We start from the raw sequence: 20,451 nt of genomic DNA on the forward strand, positions 1-20,451 counted from the left end.
ACTCCAAATTTCGTCAAGCTTGCACTGCCCGGCTGTAGCATGAAGTCTGGTAGGTCAGTTTGGAGAAAACTCCTCACTCCTGTAAGCTGGTCTCTCTGAATATTGGATCAAATTCTTCATCTGCTACTCTTGGTTTCTTATCACTCTAGCTTGTTATCAGCAAGAATCTTGGAAGGTCACTTTGGCTAAAATTTCCTTTCGTTTGATTGTTTCTCTTTATAAGGCTCTATCTACTGATCCTGACACTGTTACTTAAAATACACTTGAACTAGCCCATGCTGTACTAAGAGCATGGGCTCGGTTCTACAGTGTTTACCCTACTGAAATAATTCCTTAATATAATTAATCTGTTGTTAATAGTTTACCATTCAGTTCCGGTTCTTTAATGAGCTTTTCCACGGTAATTACACTGTTTTGTCTCCATAGTTCCATAAGCATTTCCAAGAGGTGTATTCTTCCTCTATTAAACCCTCCCACCTCCCAGGAATACCCGAAGAGTTATTTAAAAGTGGCATGGATTAAACAAACAGAGAGACACACACACACACACAAAATATTCACTTTGATAACTAACAATAGGACTAAATGATACATTAATCATACTCTACAAACTGTTTACTAGGCAAAATCCCATCAAAAAGTTTAAAATAAAAATACTAAACCCGTCTGTGATAATTTAAAAAAAATAACAGAAAATGATTTTTTAAAAAAATTTTAAGCCTTAAGTCTGGAATTTAAAATTAATTTAAAAATTATCTTTCCAAACAAAAAAAAAAATTAAGTGAAATTGTAGTTATCCAGAAAGCAACAGTGAGGAACATTCTGCATATTCACGCCTAAACTCTAATACAAATATAGGAACAGAACGAAAGTAATTTCAATTGAAAAATTTTGGGAAAAAAATTTTTTGAATTACTATTTCAAAAAAGCATTTTTCTGCAAATTCTAAATGCTGACGTATTTTGTGACTTGTTTCCAAGACAAGGTCTGGCCTAGAACTAGTTCACTCTGAGCCCGGGTTTGGGCCCATAGCACTCCTCCTGCCTCGGTCTCCCCTCCCAAGTTCTTAAGATTACAGGCACAAGCTATCACACCAACTCTAACTATAGTATATTTATGTGATATTATTTTCATGCTTATGATAAATGGTGCTCTTTAAAAGTAACTTTTTTGTGAAAATATCCCAGTTACCCTATTTAATTACAGTAAATAAATCAAGGTACTTTGATTAACACATACATTTGACTCATCAGTATTTAAATTACATTCTAAGCTTAATACTTACCTTTTGGCTATTTGATTCTCAAGATGCTTAACTTTTTCTAATAACTCTTTCTCAACAAGTTCTCTCTCCAGCTTAAATTCACTTAGCGCAGTTTGAACAGCTTTGTCTTTTTCACAATTAAGCTTGTGAATTAACTGTTCCTTGTCTTGTTCGTGGGTCATGACCAATTTCTCCTTGTCTTTCTCAAGGTTCTGTATAAGAGCCTCATACTTCTCTTCTTGTTGGGTTATTTTTTCATCTTTTTGTTTTTCAAGAGCACTGAGTTCTGAGTTTAATTTACTCTGCAGTTCAACTATTTGTTCTTTCAGTTTTTTTTCTATTTCAAATGCTTGGTGGTGCAAAGATGTTACATTGTCTATTTCAGCCTTAAGTGTATTAGCTTCTTCTTCATGTCTACTAATTAACTCTGAAATGCACTGATCTTTTTCAATTGTCATTAAAGCTCTTAACTCCGACAAGCCCACCTGGTAATTCTCATTATTATCATGAATCTTTTGGTTTAGTTTACTTATTTCTGTTCTCAAATTTTCTGTTTCTTGTTCAAGGAGAGACTTCAAAGTTTCCTTCTGCTGTGTTCTGCTCTCTTCCAACAAGATCTTTATCTCATCCGTTTCTGCTTCCTTTAATGCAAGTTCAACCTCTAACTTACACCTCATGTCCGACAAGTCAGAAACCTTGAGTTTCAATTCCTGCAACTGTTGTTCTTTTTCCTGGACAGTTGAGGCATGAGATTCTAGCATCTTGTCAATTCTTTGTTGATTTTCCTTTTTTAATTTCTCCAAAGACACTTTGTGGTCTGTCATAACTTTCTCAAACTCCTCCGAGTGCCTGATATGCAGTGTGTCCTCTAATTCTTTTAGGTGGCTTTGCTCTAAGCACTGAAATTCAACTCTCAATGACTCTATTTTCTCATCATTTTCAACATGCAGCTTTTTCAGGTCTTCTAACACCATCTCTCGTGACTGCTTCAGTTCTTTAATTTCACAATTTTTAGTATGCATTATATTTTCCATCTCTAACAACTTTTGATCCTTTTCATGCTGCATGAAGACAACAGCATCTTTTTCATCTTTAATCAAAGCAAATTCGTTGTCCTTATTTTGTAATGCCTCCTCAAGGGATACTAAGTCTCCTTTCAATTTTTTAATTTTATTTACATTTTCTTCACTGTCTTTTACTAGAGCATCAAGTTTATATTCATATTCACTTTTTACAGATTGGAGTTCTTTCTGATGTTTTTCCTTTAGTGTTATTTCTAGGGAACATTTTACTTTCTCAATAATATTTCTTATTTCTAAAGCTGTACATTTTAAAGAATTTGATAAGTCACACTGTTCTTTTTGTACAAATGTTCTGAAGTGGCACAAGTCTTCCTTGATGGTTTGTATACTGATGTGAGAGTCTTGGACAGCAACTCTGTATTTCTCCAGCTGGACATGCAGAGCAGCACAATCTCCAAAGCCCTCTTTTCCACGTGCACTCGTGTCCTGCATGCGCCTACTATCTATTGCATTGATAACTGATGAGTAAAGTGATTCCACCATCATTTCCGGACTTTGTGGATCACTTATAGGGGTCGGAGATGACAAATTTTCTTCTATCACAAACTCATTCACAGCAGACATAAAATCAGACTCAGGACTTTCTGCTAATGAATCCAAGTCTATTGAAGTTTGGTGAGTCGTTTGCTCTGTGTTTGGGTGGGAGATGGTTTCAAAATCAAATGTATGAGCATCAATGCTGTCTGGAGATAATTCTTCTAAGGGACATACTGCCGGGCATAATGTCTCCTGAACAGTTAGTGGAGGAGGAGTTTTTGGTGAGGTAGTAGTTGTAATGCCTGTTGTACTTTCTATCCTTGGAGACGCAGCCGACTGTGGGGAAGCCTGACTTGTGGAAACCTGGAACACAAAGTGAAACTTCTAAAGGTCTATAACAATGCAAACATCTGATACTTATAAAACTATTTAAAACAACTCATTTGCCTTTTGTTCATTCAGTAGATCTGTAATGGTCTGTGACATTTCATCCAAACTTTGTGCTGCTTTTACCAAATTATGTAGAGTAAGTACATGCTGGTGTAGAGGTTCAAAGTCACAAAGCAAGGGAACCCTGAAAAAGAATGCAAACGAGTTTTTAGTTTCTTACAAAAATTTCAAACAAATTATTTCACTCTCTTAAAAACAATAAAACAGCATGACCAGCCCTTCCTAAGCAAAGACAGGCAAACTGAAAGAAGCTTATACAGTCCTTTTCTTAGGAGATTCTCTAAGAACACAAACCACAACTTTGACCGTTTTAAGATCAACTCAAGTCAAAAATACTTATGGTCTTTACCTGAGGAATGGCTGCACTTCTGAAGGACAAAATGATTGAAGAAACTGTAAATCTTTTAATGATATATCTGGAAGTTCACAGTCAAATTTTCGAGGCTTCTGAGTCTATAAATGTAAATATAAAAAATGAATTTATGTATGACTCCTTGCTACAATTAAGTACAACATAAGAGACTTTAAAACATGTCAATTGGTATGATCACAATTTAAAAAAAAAAAAAGAATTAAATCAGAGACCATGCAAGAGAGACGTGCACACCAGCTTTGTGAACCTTTAATATCTGGACACTGAACTGCTTGGAGGAAACTAACACTTGTTCTTTCTCTTTTGTCCTTAGCACCATTTTATAGAAACTCTACTGTCCCATCAACACCAAATGGTGACATGACATGTGTTGCACTGTGCATATATTATACCCAAAATTTCCCTTGGTTTACAGAATGATCAAAAAAGGTCTCTCTATAGCAAACTTTGTTGCTGTACCTTAGAAAGATTCCTTTCTTTGGTCTTCTCAGTTTAAAAATTACTTTGGGTTAACTTAAACGATAAATATAAATTATTGCTTTTAAAGTCCTACTGGTTGTTTTTATAATACTAGCAAGTTAAAGAATAACTCTGATTATCTTAATCACTAGTCAATAAGATTTAAAGGTCAGGATATAAATCTTCATAAAACAGGTTCATAGTATGTAGTTTCCAAATATGCTATGTATATGCATTCTTAAATACTGCTGTGTGTTTGAAATAGAAATTTTAATGCGGATGAGGGACACAGAGTATTAAAATATATGAAATGATACTGTATGAGGTGGTGCACTCCTGTAAACTCAGCACTCTGGGAGGCAAGCAAACAAACAAAAATATATATATATAAAATGTTCATGTTTAATTTTAGTCAAGATTTATTGAAGACCTAAGCTACTCTGACGCATCCAACAATGAAGTGGATAAAAGCATGAAAAGGAAACAGACAAAAGAAAAGCTACTGCCAGGTGTGGTGGCGCACACCTTTAATCCCAGCATGCAAGAGGCAGAGGCAGGCAGGTCACTGTGAGTTTGAGGCCAGCATGGTCTACAAAGTGAATCTAGGACAGCCAGGGCTATTACACAAAGAAAGCCTGTCTTTAAAAAAAACAAAACAAAACAAAACAACAACAACAAAAAAAAACCAAAAAACAAAGAAAGCCTCCCTTAAAAAACAACTAACAACTCTCTAATCAAACTTAAGACCTGCTCAATAGAAAGGCGATGTCTGGTACTAGAAACCTAGCTAACTACTCATTGCTCATAAAGCCGCTAATTTACTAAGCCAGCATAGTCCCTAACAATAATCTATAGACATTTTTCCTTATAGCCACAGATAAGTGAACATATCTTTACCTCACATCAAGGAAAATACATCTCAAAAGTTAATAATAAAAAATATTAACACATAGTAGAGTGTACATCAGGTAACCTTTAAAGCCAAAACCATTTTATGCTGATTTACCCATATCACAACTTATTCTGTTTCTGATAAATGATTCTCATCCTGAAAAAAGAGGTTTTATAATATAGAAATTTAGTCATGGTTAGAAAATAAATACATACACAAAATGAGGGAGGCCAGGAGTCCAGTCCCTTAAATAGACGATTTCTTAAAAAGGATTTCCCTGTATAAAGAAATCAGAAATATGGTTATTTTACAAATTATTTAAAGGCCAAAAAATTTGAAAAGGAAATGAGTAAATAAATTAACTTACTAAATAATTTACCAAAGGATTCCCTTTTTGACTTTTCTGCTTCATACAATTGTTTTCCATCTTTGACTAAAGCACCAGCCCACTTAGAAGAAGAAAGTTTATGTTAATAACAAATAGCAATTATTAATGTTCATATACAATTCAACAAATGGAATTGCTTACCTCTCTGTAGTGTTTAATGAACATTTTTCTCCTTACAACCTCGACAACAGCCAGGCAATACATCTGAGGAACAGTACTAAGAGCCTCAACAATTCTGACTCTTTCTAATAGCTCTATTACTAGGCGGAGCAGTGCTTGCAGTTTTTCTCCATCTTGATCAGCATGAAGCATAACAAAACAACACCACCTACAGAATAAGATTGAATGTTTTTCAACAGCCAATATTTGCTAAGTCATCTTGTAGGTAAGCTATGAAGAACAAATCTCTATAAAGTCTGGTCTCAGGTTTAGTCAATATGCATTTCAAAGTAATCTTAAGAGGAAATTAGTCTTATTAGTAGGAAGATAAAAATATGAAGTCTAAGGAGCCTCACTAAGTATGATACAATCTCTTACTTCAGTCTGACATGTAGATTGTTTGCTAGCTCTTGTTTGGCAGTGGTACACTTCTGTTTAATATCCAACAGTTTTCTGTGGTTTTGCAACATAATCATTAGCTGATTTGCATGACTCAGGCACAGATCAGGTAACACAGATGCATCCTTCAAGTTTTCGGCTCTCATCTGATTCGCTAAAAATCCCTTAGAGAAAAAAAAGTAAGAATATTTAATTTTGTTAAATAAATGACATAAGCACTCAATTGAAAGAGAATGGGCCACTTTCCATTTGGATCCCTAAAATCTGCTTCTCACAAGAACAGGGAAACAATAGAAAACGGCCACTGCAAGGATGGAACACCAACTTACAATAACTTGTATCTTGAAAGGTATAGATTAACATAACTAACCCAAACACAAGCCAAAAGCAAGTTCTCTTATTAAAAATAAGCACATGAAACATCAACATCATAAGCAATAAAAAATATACCAACCAACAGAAGCACTCCAAAAGCAAATGCAGGACATTCTGGGCTACAGAGGAAAACTCTAGCCCATGAAATACAGAAGGTAGGAAGAGAGGAAGGAGGGAAAGAGAGACATAGGTATGGTAGCACCAAATGAAATTTGGCTACCTGGCTCTGGAGGGTCGGAAAACAAATGGTCATAAATATGAAGGATTAATCAATTTTTAAAGATTTCTCATTTTTCTTCTTTTATTTATTGTTCTGTGTTTTTGAGGGAGAATACAAGGTACTTATTGATACAACTTATTTTATCCTATTATTTTATTTTTAATATATTAAAAATAATTTTTCAGCTGGGCATGGTGGCACACGCCTTCAATCTCCGCACTGGGGGGGGGGGGGGGGGGCGCGGGCGCAGAAGCAGGCAGATGGCTCTGAGTTCAAGGCCAGCATGGTCTAGAAGGTGAGTCCAGGACAGCCAAGATAAGATTGAGAAACACTGTCTCAGGGGAAAAAATCTTCACACCCTGCATGGTGGCCCACACTTTTAATCCCAGCAGCGAGGTGGCAGGTGAGTCTCTGTGAGTTCAAAGCTTGCCTGGTCTACAAATTGAGTCCAGGATGGACAGGACCTCAAGAGAAATCCTGTCTCAAAAAACTAACTAAATACAAACATACATATATATACACACACACTCACTTTCACTCCAGCTATATAAAGTACTTTCGTGGTTTGTGCTTCAGCTTTCATCCACAGTACCTGAACTCACTTGATCAAACTCAACCATTTAAAGCATGCCTTGGGTATGTGTGATAATAGTTACCTGTAATTACAACACTGAGAAGAAGGCAGGGGCCTGGGTAACAAAATGAGACCCTGTTTTCAAATGGGAATAACAAGCTAAAGTGTGTCTTTTTTTTTTTTTTTTTTTACTATTATGAGGTATGTTGTTATAAATCTGAACTGTCCCCCCACAAGCTCAGGTTTTGAGTGCTTGTCCCTCCCTTGGTGCTGTTCTAAGAAGACATGGAACCTTTGGTGGATAAAGCTTGGCTGCAGAGATAAATCCCTGGGTATGGGCTTGAGATCTCTAGCCAAGAGCAGCCTTTTCCACTTTTTGCTTCTGGATTCTGTTTTCTTTCTAACCTGCCAAGAGGTATGTTGTACTTCTGTTACTCTAGAATTGTACTTCTGTTCCTCCTGAATCTGCTCCTGTTGTCCTAACTTTACCATCATTGCAGACTGCATCCTTCTGAACCCATCAAAATAAACCTCTTCTCCCCTAAGTTAACTTTTGTTGGGCTGGAGAGATGGCTCAGAGGTTAAGAGTGCAGCTTGTTCTTCAAGAGGTCCTGAGTTCAATTCCCAGTAACCACATGGTGGCTCCCAACCATCTATAATGTAATCTGATGGCCTTTTCTGGCATCCAGGTGTACGTGCAGACAGAACACTGTGTACATAAATAAATAAATTCAAAAGTTAACTGTTAGCTACAGAGTCATAGTAGCAGGTGAACCTAATGAACTCGCATGGAAATAATGCATTGCCAACAGTCAGGGGAAAGGTGAATAAATGGTGCACACCAAATAGAAGTAGATACTGCACTTAACATATACACAAACAGCCAAACACAATACCTGAGCAAGCTCTTTCTGCTCGTTTACCAGGCGGCCACAGCTAGCAATCATCTGGTCCAGAGCATATAGCCGATCTTCAAGCCCTTTAATGGCTTTCATATTCTGATTATCAAGTTTGGCAATAGTTTGATGGCATTCTAACATAAATGGTTGAATAATCTTTGGGTCAAGCTAAATGAGAAAGAAACATGAATGAATTCTTCTGGAGATAATTTGAACTATATTTTACAGTAATTGGATACAGAGTCAAAAACAAGAGTGATAGAAAAGTGACAGAAAAACACTGTACAGGAAATCAAGTTATACTTCCAAAGGAAGGTTAACAGCACTAATCTCATCCTTAAAAACTGATGCAAAACAAACTACATCAATCAAGAGTGTAACTTCAGAAATCACAAATCGCATTCAATGCCTCAATTCTCAATATACCAAAGAAAATGTCATTTCCAAGGACATCAAGGTCACATGCAGCTAGTGACACACTCACTCTTTGGTGTTCTTTATCAATTCACTTCTCTCTAAGCATCTCCCATAGCCAGCATGTTGGCATATGCTTGTAATTCAGAACTTAGGAGGCAAGGCAGGAAGACCAAAAGGTCAGCATGGGCAACTAAGCAAGACCCCATTTTTAAAAAGGAAAGGTGTTTCTTCCCAAGTGGGGCAAGGAATGGCTTCATCAATACTTTCTTAATCTTTAATCCTTCTGGTTTTCTGACTTTAATTCTACAGTGTCTTTGGTTTGTTTGTTTTAGCATTTGGTTTGTTTGTTTTTCTGTTTTTCAAGACAGGGTTTCTCTGTGTAGCCTTGGCTGTCCTGAACTTGCTTTGTAGACCAGGCTGGCCTTGAACTCAAGAGATCCTCCTGCCTCTGCCTCTCTGAGTTGTGGGATTTACTGGCGTGTGCCACCACTGTCCGGATTGCGTTTGATGTTGACTGTTCCCTAGCAAAAACTGGTCACAGACTTCATTAAAGGCTCCTGGAACTGTTGCATAGCATACTGCCTTTGCCAATCTCCTCATCCTCAGGTTCTGTTGGCTCCTTCACAGATAGAAATCTGTGAACCTCAGACTCTGATTACTCTATGTGGTTTTAGCATTAGGCATAATATATTTGTTTGTTTGTTTTGAGGCAGAATCTCCCTCGGGGACTCACAGTGTTGGGATTATAGGTGGGAGCCCCTGCCAATAGCTTGAATGGGACCCTGGTGGGCAAGTGTTCTACCTCTGAGCAAAAAGCTCAACTTTTAAAGAAGGAAAACTAGCACAGCTTTTCAATGGAATTCTGAACACCTGCGAATATCAACATGCAGATATCACCAAGTTATTTTTTTTCAACTTCATTTATTTTTTATGTGTGCAAGCACATGCAAATGCACAGGTGTGTGCATGAATGTGAGTTATCAAAAATTATGACATACATGTGGAGGTCAAAGGTCACCTTGTGGGTGTCAATTCCCTCCCACTGCCGTCTTGGACCTAGATATCATATTCAAGCCATCTTACTGACAGGTCTTTTTGACTACTGTTCTGACCTATAAAGGAGACATCTGACTAGGTCCTTTAAATGGGGTTATAGAGAAGGTAAAACAGAAAGATATGGTCAGAAAGAGAAAAACAATGGATTAATCTTGAATTGTTTTTAATATTTTGTCCAGGTTTCCATCACTAGCATTTAGAGCTACATTAATTTTGACTCAAGAGCTCTCTTTGACATCTGTATGGTCTACATACAACAGTTGTATTAGAGAAGTTTTAAAACCAACTCTAATCTCTATTTGTAACTATACAACTTCAAACAAACTGCCCTCCATACAATACACAAATAGCTGGATGTAACAGTATACACCTTTATTCCTAGCACCTGAGAAACAGAAGAATTTCAAGGCCAGCCAGGGCTACATAATGAAATGCTGTTTTGGATGGATGGATAGACGATAGATAGACAGACAGATAAAATAATAGGTTGCTTGAAAGAGATACTAGAGATACTAAGGGTCAATAAACTCTGGGAAGTTTAAACTGAGCTAAGTATACTTGTCGCCCAAGTATTAATCACAAGTATAAGTCTTCTTCATTTGTGAAACAGAAGTTTACAAAAATGAATCAGCAAGAGAATCAAAGATAGAATATTAAACATAAGATAAAACTGAGTTGCAAAGCCAGATGAGGTGGGACACGCCTGTAATCTCAGCACGTGAGGAGGCAGAGGCTGGTGGATCTCTGAATTTGAGGTCAGCCTGGTCTACAAAGTGAGTCCAGGATAACCAAGGCTACACAGCAACACAGAGAAACCCTGTCTTAAAAAACCAAAAGCAACCAAACAACAACAAAAACCAAATTGGGTTGCAAAAATAACTATGGAAATCATTATCTATTAGTCTATATAAATATAAAACTAGAGATTAAAATTTCTAAGAAATGCAGGAGTAATCTGCAAGTGTCCGGGCTGGGTGGAATTTAGTAATTTTAACCACTAAATTAAACAAACAAAATTTATGTCCAAACTCATTTCCAGATATAGTTACTGGAATTTCACAAAAGAAGTGGGATTAATCGATAAAACTAACTAAGAACATTAAATAGAATCCTTTAAAAAAATAAAAGCATCAACCAGGCATGGTGGCAAATTCCTGTAATCCAGCACTTGAGAGATAGAGGCGGGTGGATCGTTGTGAGTTTGAGGCCAGCCTGGTCTACACAGGCTACACAGAGAAACTCTTGAAAAACAAAAAACTTAAATTAAATAAATAAACAATAGTATCAAATCTAAGCACCTTTTTATTTGTTATACTGCTGGCAAACAAAAGTACTGCTCTGAGATAAACAGTACTCACTAAATGAGAGATGTCTCGTGTTGCATCTGGTTAGCAAAGCCTGTAGTTCCAACTACTCAAAAGGCTGAGGCAAGAGGATTGCAAAAAGACTAAACTGGACTATACAGTGAGTTCCTAGTCAGCCTTGTACAGAGACTCTGCCTATACAAGTCAGGGGATGCAACAGTGATAACAGTGCCTCCCTAGCAAGCATCCAGATTTATGTAAAATTATTCAATTCCAGCACAGTTCTAGTTATCAATATGACACTGATTATTGGGACCGCTATTATATGGTCAATCATCCAGTCACAAAAGGAAATTTCAGACACTAAAATATTAATCCTAAATCACAAACATTAGTCTAGCTTTCGTTCTTTTGTTTTGTTTTGTGTGTTTCTTTGGTCTTTTGTTTTTGTTTTGTATTGTTTTCTGAAACAGGATTTCTCTGTGTAGCCTTGGCTGTCCTGGATGCACTTTGTAGACCAGGCTGGTCTTGAACTCAGACTAAGTCTGTCTGCCTCTGCCTCCAGAGTGCTGGGACCACAAGTGTGCACCACCACACCTGGTTGCTTTCATTCATTTTTCATAATAATCTTTGCTGTGGCAAATCCCTTAACTGAATTAAATACCTACCTATTGGATACTATCAAGTACAAAGATGATAAACATATTAGGAAGCTAAGATCTCAGAGGTTCTCACTTTACTTATTACTTTACTTATTTATTAACTTAAATGAGGTGGCTACATGCTGTTCCAGGCAATCTAGACTTTGGAAATCTGAATGAATTGAGGACTACATTTTGTGTACCTTTAAGCAAAGCCAAACTATTCTAGCCTTTGTATTCTGACAACTGACTCTTAAAAACATTAGTATTTTGTGTGACTAAAACAACTTCCTTCCTGTTGTAAATGTTTTGCATCAACTTACAGAGCACATGTGAAGAGACATTTATCCCAAGTTTACTTCTTGAATTAACTGTAACTGAAAGCACAATGTATTACAGACGTGTTTTCCAGGAGATGGAATAGTTACACTTTCTCATGTGGGGAGGTGCTCACTGGGAAAAGACATCTTTCTGGATGATGGATTTTGGTTGGTAGTGATTTATCCTTGAATACTCAAAACCTATTTATGTAAACCCTTCTAACTTCTCTAAAAATTGGTATGCACAAATAATCTAATTTATAATCAACTCAAAAGCATGATTACAAGTAATATGATCCACCCTCCCAAGTTCCAACACAAGGCAGGCTGTTTCAACTGTAACTTAATCACCCCCAACACACACACACACACACACACACACAACTTACCCTGCTCATAGAATCAAAGCACTTCCTGACCAAAGATTCCACATCATTAGGTCTATCTTGGACATTTATCCAGTCTAATAAAGAAACATTAAAAAAGGGCAGATCACTGTCTTTAGCATCTACTGAAGCTTCTTCTTGCTGGACAGTACTTTGACAGGATTCCCTAAGTTCTTTGCCACGTTCAGCATCGGTGAGTTCTGGAGCTACATGCTCCACTGACTTGTGAAATGAGGTTAACAAGGATGTGTTAGTTGTTCTAGGCATATCAGGAGAGAGCACCAGTTCAGTGGATCTTTTCATGTCAGTTTTCTCTGAGCCTTCATGTTCATTTAAAGAATTCAGTCTTCCCAAACATTCTCTGTAACTATGTCTGGTTAGGCACTCCAACAGTGGAATCTTGGCCATTACTGAAACCGCAGTTCCTAAACTTAATATACAAAACATGAGTCAGTAAAACGAGTGCACTTCAATATCATCCAATGAAATCACACTGTACTTCAAAACACCAGCCTTACCAACTGCTCCATGTATTACTCACATATAAGTTCATTTATTAGCCAGCTAAAAGTACAGCTTAGTAGAGGTGACCATTAACATTAAAATATCAATTGATACATAAGCTAGTTAGATTATACTAAATAAGTAGGCATTAAATCAAACACTTTTCAAATAAAACCTCTTTATTAAAAAAAAAACATTAAAGTTTATGAAGAATGACCATAGCAATTGCTCATAGTCTAAAATTGCCTTGAACCCAATCAAATATATTTTATGTATTGAAAGCATAGAATAAGACTGACAGCTTTAGCCTTAGGGTAACTCTTACACTCACCATATAAGGGGAATGGACTGAAAGAGATAAGCAGTTAAAGGATACTGGGGAAAACATTAAATCTTTCACATTTAATAAAACTGTATATAAAAAGACTTAGGTCCTTAAAGTAAGTTGGTGTGCTTAAGAGGACTCCCTCCAAAACAGGTACTTGGAAAGGTTATTGTAATACACATTTTTAAAATCCTTTTGCCATAATCCCAGCACTTGGGGATGTAGAGAGGCAGGGAGATTTCTGTGAGTTTGAGACCACCCTGTTCTACAAAGTGAGTCCAGGACAGCCAAGGCTACACAGAGAAAACTAATCTTTTTGATGCTGATCATTTATTTTCTTTTCTACCAATATTTCTTCCAAATTCAACCAAGACCAAAACTTGTCTTAACAGTCAATCTATAATACTGAGAAAACTGAAAGAAGGAATCATGTGGGCAGAGATTCAGCTTGTGGCCTGAGATGCAACTTAAGAGTAAAAAATGCTTGTCTAGCGTAGGAAAGGACTTGGGTTAGTCCCCATCATCACTTAAAGAAAAACAAACACAAAAACCTGAAGACAAAATCTGTAAAGTATATATACTAGCATATATTCACAATTGCTATTCTAACGTTGAATTATTACTCACTTGCACAGTAATTACAGATTATAGTCCTTTCCTTCCAAAACCCAATGGTACTTATGTAAAGAACTTATACTAGGATGGGAAAATTTTATAAGAAGGAAATTTTTCCATGTCTTCTGGCCTTTTCATTTATATGAGATGTAAGTTCTGTTCTTTTTTTCCCCCCTGACCTCTAATATATACTTTCTCAACTCAAAAAGAAAAAAAAGGGGGGGGGTGGAGCCAAGATACAACAAAAAGCACAATTTAGAGCCAGGCATGGCATCGAATGCCTTCAATCCTAGCACTTGGGAGGCAGAAGCAGGTGGATTTCTGTGAATTGGAGAGTACCATGATCTACATAGTGTAATCTATGTAGTGAGTTCAAGAACAGTCAGTGCTACACAGAAAGATCCCGTATCAAAAAAAGAAAAAAATAGCAAAAACAAAACCCCACAACTTAACTAAAGCATGATTCTAAAAATGGGCCAGTGAGATGGCTGAGTAGGTAACAGGAACAGTCTGAATCCCACAATGGGAGGAGAAAAGCAACACCCAAATTTTGTCCTACACGAGAACCATGAAACATTCATACCTGTACTTATATACACAATAATAATAATAACAACAATAATAATAATGCTTAAAGAGGATCTCAGAATAATCATTATTTAAATAAAGATATGGTGTTCAAGGAGTAAGTATCTACTGACAAAACAAAATACTGTTAAAGACATTTTAAACATCCACTTAATGATAAACATACTGAGTGAGTTTTAACTTGATGTCTTCTATGGATTGCAGATAATCTGAATAAATACTTTCAAACTTGAAAAGAAGTTTTTGGTATGAATTTGAGCAGTCCTCCAGATTGGCCATGATTGCAGCCCAGCCTTGGTGCTGAAGATGTTCATCATGGACAAGGCCTTCACAGAAAGAGCAAAGCTTCTTGGCAACTTCATACATTTCCTGTTTGAAATGGAAAAGGATATAAGGAAGCAACATCTGTGTGCACATATATACAAACATTCTCAAAAATATTTTTGCAAAACATAAAAGACTGAAAATCCATTCATTATCAAAATCTCCACTAGCCAGCACAGTGGCACACACCTGTAATCCCACAGCTAATGGAGGCAGAAGCAGGAGAATTTTTTAAGATCCAGGACAGCAAAGGCTACACAGAAATAACAACCCTCAAAAATTCTAGACTAATAAAACACATCTAATTTGAATAGGAGTCCTCAAAACATATAATTTGTGTGTGTGTGTGTGCGCGCGTGCGTGTGTTTTACATGTGAAAGACTATGAGCATTGAAGTCTGAAAAGGGTGTTGGGTGTCCTTTCACTGTCCTCTTTATCCTTCTGACACAAAGTCTGAGCCTGCAGCTGGCGCGTCCAGCAAGCACTGGTGATACTTCTGTCTACTGACTCCCAATCACTGGCATTAACACACACTATTATTCCCAGCTTTTTTGTACAGTTACTGGAGACTCAACTCCTCATGCTTGACCAGAAAGTGTTCTTACCAACTGGCCCACTCTGCAGCCCTAGGAGTCAAATAGTTTTTAAGAACAGATGGCTAGAATTCAGTTATAAAGAAGTATTAAGTGCAAACTGATAAAAAAAAAAAGTAAGAGATTTTGGAATAAGAGACGTTCCCTATCATAAAAGATTCTGTACCTGCAGAAAATAAATAACACCATTCTGTCTTAACCACTAAAACAAGCCAACAAACAAAAAGGAAAAAAGTGAAGATTTTCAGAAGCTCAGACCACTTACTTATGAAGGTACAAAGAGAACATGGACATGAACTAAGAAAAATTCCTAAGGATGGGAAAGAACAAAGCGGCAAAGAATAGAAAACATAAAATAGATATACTTAGCAACAAATACTCTAGAGGAAAAAAGAAGAGAGGGCTACATGCCTAACGACTCACAAAATAATACAAAAAAGGAATCAGATTTTCCTGTGCACCAGCATAATGGTGCATACTTGTAATACTAGCACTGGAGTGGCAGGAGTGTGAGAAACCCAGGCAGACAGACACACACACAATGGTGTGTGTCGGGGTAAGTGAGAGAAAGAGAGAGCAAGCATTTAATATTATAAAACAAACATAGCAGTGTATACTGAGTGTATGCATTAAAATGTCAGTGGAGGAGTGTGCCAGAGGACCGACCCTCCCCCCAAAAATCTACAATACAGGTTTACCAGCGCTCTTGGTTGTCCATCAGTATTTGTGGTGGGGCCTTAGGACCTTCCTGCTGAAGACAGCACACGCATGCATCACAGGAAATGAGGAAACGCTGGTACTGATCAGGAAGCGTCTTTCCTGCTGACTAGCTCGCATAGTGCCGTTAGTTGATATTTAAGCGGCTGGTACTGGGGATTGGGGGACAATAAACATTCTCACCCAGCGGTAAGCTCTGTGAACTGCAATGACTAAGAATGGTGATCTTATAAGATGTGCAAAATATTTCTGCAGTAATCACCCATGTTCAGATTTAAGGCTAAGTTACACAGGAGGACACACGTGCGTGCCAGGTATCATAAATCTGGTGGATAATCTCTGGTTGGAAGCTCACAGAACCTAGAGGTGAACTTATTAATATTGTGCAAAATGCATAAAGTAAGTATCAGTGGATCAACAGGCTCAGGGATCACCCATGACATCTGCTCACCCTTAGCTGTGTCAATTTATAATGAAAACTAGAAATGACAGAATACAAAGAATATTCAGAAAATAGCCAGGTGGTGGTGCATGCCTTTAATCCCAGCACTTGGTCTATACAGAGTTCCGGGACAGCCAGGGCTAAACAGAGAAACCCTGTCTCATGAGATGTGCGCACGCGCAGCAGCAGCAACAACAACTACTATTTAGAAAATAACCAAAGCCATAGGGCAAGAGAAATTTACCTCAGTACTACAAGATAACAGCTGACCAATTTCCTTTAACAAAGGTAAGTTGCCTAAGCAGCTGAGGTATTTAAAATCATCTCTTTAAAAACTTTAAAAGCACTGGGCGTGGTGGTGCACGCCTTTAATCCCAAGCACTAGGCAGAGGCAGGCGGATTGTTTTGAGTTCAAGGCCAGCCTGGTCTACAAAGTGAGTCCAGGACAACCAAGGTCATACAGGGAAACCCTATATCAAACGAACAAAACTTTAAAAGCAATTTAAAATTATCCTCCTAGTGCTGCCGGGGAGCAAGCTACTTCCTTATCCTTTCTGCGTTCCCGTTGGATCAGCGAGCAGGCACGGATCTCCACATGCAGAACGGCGCCGGCGAGTTCGTGGACCTGTATGTGCGGTGGAAATGCTCTGCAAGCAACCACATCATTGGTGCCAAGGAGCACTCGTCCATCCAGATGAATGTGGCCGAGGTTGACAGGGTTGCGGGAGGGTTTAATGGCCAGTTTAAAACCTATGCTATCTGCGGGGCCATTCACAGGATGGGTGAGTCAGATGATTCCATTCTCTGTCTGGCTAAAGCTGATGGAATTGTCTCCACGAACTTTTGACCAGAAGAGGTTGGGAATATTTGTCATAAATTCAACTACTTTTTAATATTTTTTAAAATTACAATAAAGAAATCACATTAGCTCACACTCAATATGATCTATCCATCCTTCTTTTCTTTCTTTTTGTTGTTTGTTGTTTCTCTTTTCGTAGCCATGGGTCTACTGGAACTCGCTCTGTATACCAGGCTGGCCTTGAACTCACCAAAATCCGCTCGTCTCTTACCTTCAAAGTAATGGGATTAAAAGCCCGTGCTACCTCCGCCGCCACCATGAAGTTCACAATATGATCCTTAAAGCATGAGTACAATCCTACTTTTTTTTTTGTATACTTGTTTTTCATGCTTTTGTTGATTTACATTTTATTGCTGATGCCCCTACTCAGCTAAAAATATATTTAATATTTTGTATTATATTTTCTTAGGAGACCATGAAGGTTTATGCAAAAAGATGATGCCACCTGACCTCAGCCTGACTCAAGAACTACCAAGTCTTTTATCATGGTGGTGACAACAGCAACAAAAGGGACTCAGCAATCCTGGGTTAAGTCACTTCGTATTACCAGCCAATGAAAAAACCAGAATGCTTGTGCACAAGAAGAAAAACATCTTGAAAGTCCATGACTAATAATATATGGACAAATATCAAAAGGTTAGCCCACTCTAAGAAAGTCAAATAAAAGCCTGCTGCTCACTATTAGACTGAACAGCAGCTTCCTCGGCATCCTCTCCCTTCTGCTTCCAGTACACCAGTATGCCACTGTGACCGTAACACACAAATTGTTCTCACCTGCTTCCCTGCTACAAGAACCTTCTGTCCAGGATTACATAGCACATCAAACAGTTTACTAGCCAACTGAAAGTAGTGCTCTTTTAAATAGAATATAAACTGTGTTACTTAACAAGTTCTAAGAAATATTTTCTTATCTAAAAGTAAACACAACTGCTTCTTCACAATTTGGGGTCAATGGCACTACAGTAAAGTATAAGAGAAAACAATGCACGGTGCATGCCTGGAATTCTAGGACTGGGAAAGCTAAACAGGAGGATTCAAAGTTTGAGGATATTGGGAGTTACACAGAAACATCCTACCTAAGAACAACTAGAATTAGAAGAAAGCAGGAAAACCAAGCAATTAGCCACAATATATGGGAATTGTGAGTAATGGTTAGGTTGTATAGCCTGGGAGGAATTTTGGTACCTTCTCTGAGAACTAGAAGTGAGTAAGGAAAAAGAATTGCTGCTGAAATCATCTGGGTCTATTGTCTATTTTAACACCGGTATTATTTGACTAAAGAATGTTCAAAAGTAATTATCAGAATATCTCCATCTAGGGGAGATGCTGTCCAAGTTATTGGTTTTTGTTTGTTTTTTTTCGGACAGGGTTTCTCCTTAGTAGCCTTTGCTATCCTGGCCTAGCTTTGTAGATCTGGCTCACCTCGAACTCACAGCGATCAACCTCCCTCTGCTGGGATTCAAGGCATGTGCCACCACGTCCAGTTAGACCAATCTATGTTTAAAACAACCTTCTCACACTATCTAGTAATTCAGAAGACTAAGATTTTTAAAACTTGATATGTTAACCATAAAAATGAATAAATATTTTTTATTAATTTAATTATGTATTTGTGTGTACACCGGGTAAGTACAGGTTCCTGTGGAAGTTAGAAGTATCAGGTGCCCCACAGCTGGGTTTCAGGCACCCGAAATGGGTCCTGGGGTCCCAACTCAGCTCCTCTTGAAAAACAATGCATGCTCCTAAACATGAAACTACCTAACTTTAGCCCCAACCCTCAACCTTACACTTATGTAGAAGCCTGTCGTTAAGAAGAGGCCTATGAGACAGCTATCAGGTAAAGGTGCTCACCCAAGTAGCTAGGTTAATCCAAGGAACTATATGATGGAGATAACCTACTGCCATGAGATGTTCTTTGACCTCTATGATTTTCGCATGTGTGCATGTGCACACAGGTGTACACATGATAAAATACAACATAAAAATAATAAAAGCCCTGTAAGAAGAGAAGAAAGTTGAGTGTTTTTCATGTACCTATGTAACTTTGACTTCCTTGCTAGCTAGACTTGAATGCTTTTTAGAAACAATTAGTTAAAAGAATTGTTTATATCATACCACTGCAAGTTGTGTCCTTGAAGCAACAGTGTGAAAAACTGCAGGCATCATAAGAGACTCTTCGACTTTTATTTCCATGTCATTTTCTGTTGAAAAGGTAGTTTTAGGAATAGCAGGTGCACGGTCACATAAGATCATTTCTTTATTAAAAAGAAAAATCGGATTTGTGTCCTGTATCAAAAGATGTGAAAATGATAGAAATATAAATGTTGTAAATCATAAAGTTGCACAGAGTTCTTGCCCCCATATGCTGAGGAGGCAGAATATGCAGCGCAGGAACGTTGACACCTACCGTCCCAGCACTGTAAGTACACACTCTTCGATCTGCAGCCATGCATTCTCCGCCGTTGACCACTAGCACCTGGTGCTGAATAGCAATCTTGTATTTGCTCTGAATGGCATGCTTAAGGTCAGCCACACTTAGAAAAACAAAATCCAGTTATTTACATATGCCTCGTGCCTTTATAAAAGCAGTTCATTAAACAACACACACCAGAAATAGGACTCTGAATTTCTTTGTAATCTTAAGTTTCCCATTTTTCAAATTAGATATTATAATCAACTGGCTAACTGTGAAACAGATGCCTATTCTGTCACATCTAAAAGTGAGCAATAAAATACAAGCAGTACACTCAATTACTTTCCTGATTTTTACCTAATAGCAAAAGGTATAAAAAAAATACATGTATGTTTACGCTCGCATCTAATTTGGTAGACCGCCTCAGAACCTAGGATTTGTATTAAGATTTTCAAAATATGTTATAGAAAGTATATTAAATCTAAACCATATGGAGAAAGTCTTACTCTCCTACCTTAAAAACAAAAACAAAACAAAAAACAGGGGCTGGAGAGATGGCTCAGCAGTTAAGAGAGCTGACTGCTTTTCCAGAGGTCCTGAGTTCAATTCCCAGCAACCACATGGTGGCTCACAACCATCTATAATGTGATCTGATGGCCTCCTCTGGCCTGCAGATGTACATGCAGGCAGAGCACTGTATATATAATAATAAATAAATCTTTTTTAAAAAAACAAAAAAACAAAAAAACAAAAAACAACCCTCCCCCCCCCCCAAAAAAAAATAATTCCTAGCTACATGTGTAATACCAGAAGGAACCTGGTAAGTAAAACTGCATCAAAATTACCAAAAACAAAGTGATGCATTTTGCTGCTGTAAAATTACCTTGTTTTGTTTTGGTTTTGTTTTTGTTTTTTTGTGAATAATATGGTCACGCA

The 20,451-nt window shown here is 37.6% G+C and overlaps 2 protein-coding genes across 3 annotated transcripts in view; one reads left to right on the plus strand and one right to left on the minus strand.

Moving 5' to 3' along the window:
• Positions 1-20,451, minus strand: part of RB1CC1 (RB1 inducible coiled-coil 1) — a 64,356-nt gene that overhangs the window by 20,508 nt on the left and 23,397 nt on the right. For both annotated transcript variants that reach the window (XM_084784725.1, XM_084784724.1), the window contains exons 4-15: positions 19,510-19,636; positions 19,218-19,388; positions 14,334-14,536; positions 12,139-12,565; positions 8,009-8,179; positions 5,923-6,107; positions 5,527-5,713; positions 5,365-5,446; positions 5,213-5,274; positions 3,623-3,726; positions 3,271-3,397; positions 1,286-3,186 (exon numbers count right to left, since the gene is read on the minus strand). In XM_084784725.1, the coding sequence (XP_084640851.1) occupies positions 1,286-3,186; positions 3,271-3,397; positions 3,623-3,726; positions 5,213-5,274; positions 5,365-5,446; positions 5,527-5,713; positions 5,923-6,107; positions 8,009-8,179; positions 12,139-12,565; positions 14,334-14,536; positions 19,218-19,388; positions 19,510-19,636 (3,747 nt within the window). The remainder of the gene's footprint in view (positions 1-1,285; positions 3,187-3,270; positions 3,398-3,622; positions 3,727-5,212; positions 5,275-5,364; positions 5,447-5,526; positions 5,714-5,922; positions 6,108-8,008; positions 8,180-12,138; positions 12,566-14,333; positions 14,537-19,217; positions 19,389-19,509; positions 19,637-20,451) is intronic.
• On the plus strand, positions 14,554-17,121 carry LOC311599145 (small ribosomal subunit protein eS21-like). Its single transcript, XM_084784805.1, has one exon. The coding sequence runs from the start codon at positions 16,839-16,841 to the stop codon at positions 17,088-17,090; it is 252 nt and encodes an 83-aa protein (XP_084640931.1). The 5' UTR covers positions 14,554-16,838; the 3' UTR covers positions 17,091-17,121.

Source organism: Acomys minous (genome assembly GCF_964271855.1).
Source record: "Acomys minous genome assembly, chromosome: 1".
NCBI lineage: Eukaryota > Metazoa > Chordata > Mammalia > Rodentia > Muridae > Acomys > Acomys minous.

Bases quoted from the DNA above. Each gene is read 5' to 3' on its own strand.
- LOC311599145 (XM_084784805.1), top strand. From the start codon at position 16,839: ATGCAGAACGGCGCCGGCGAGTTCGTGGACCTGTATGTGCGGTGGAAA.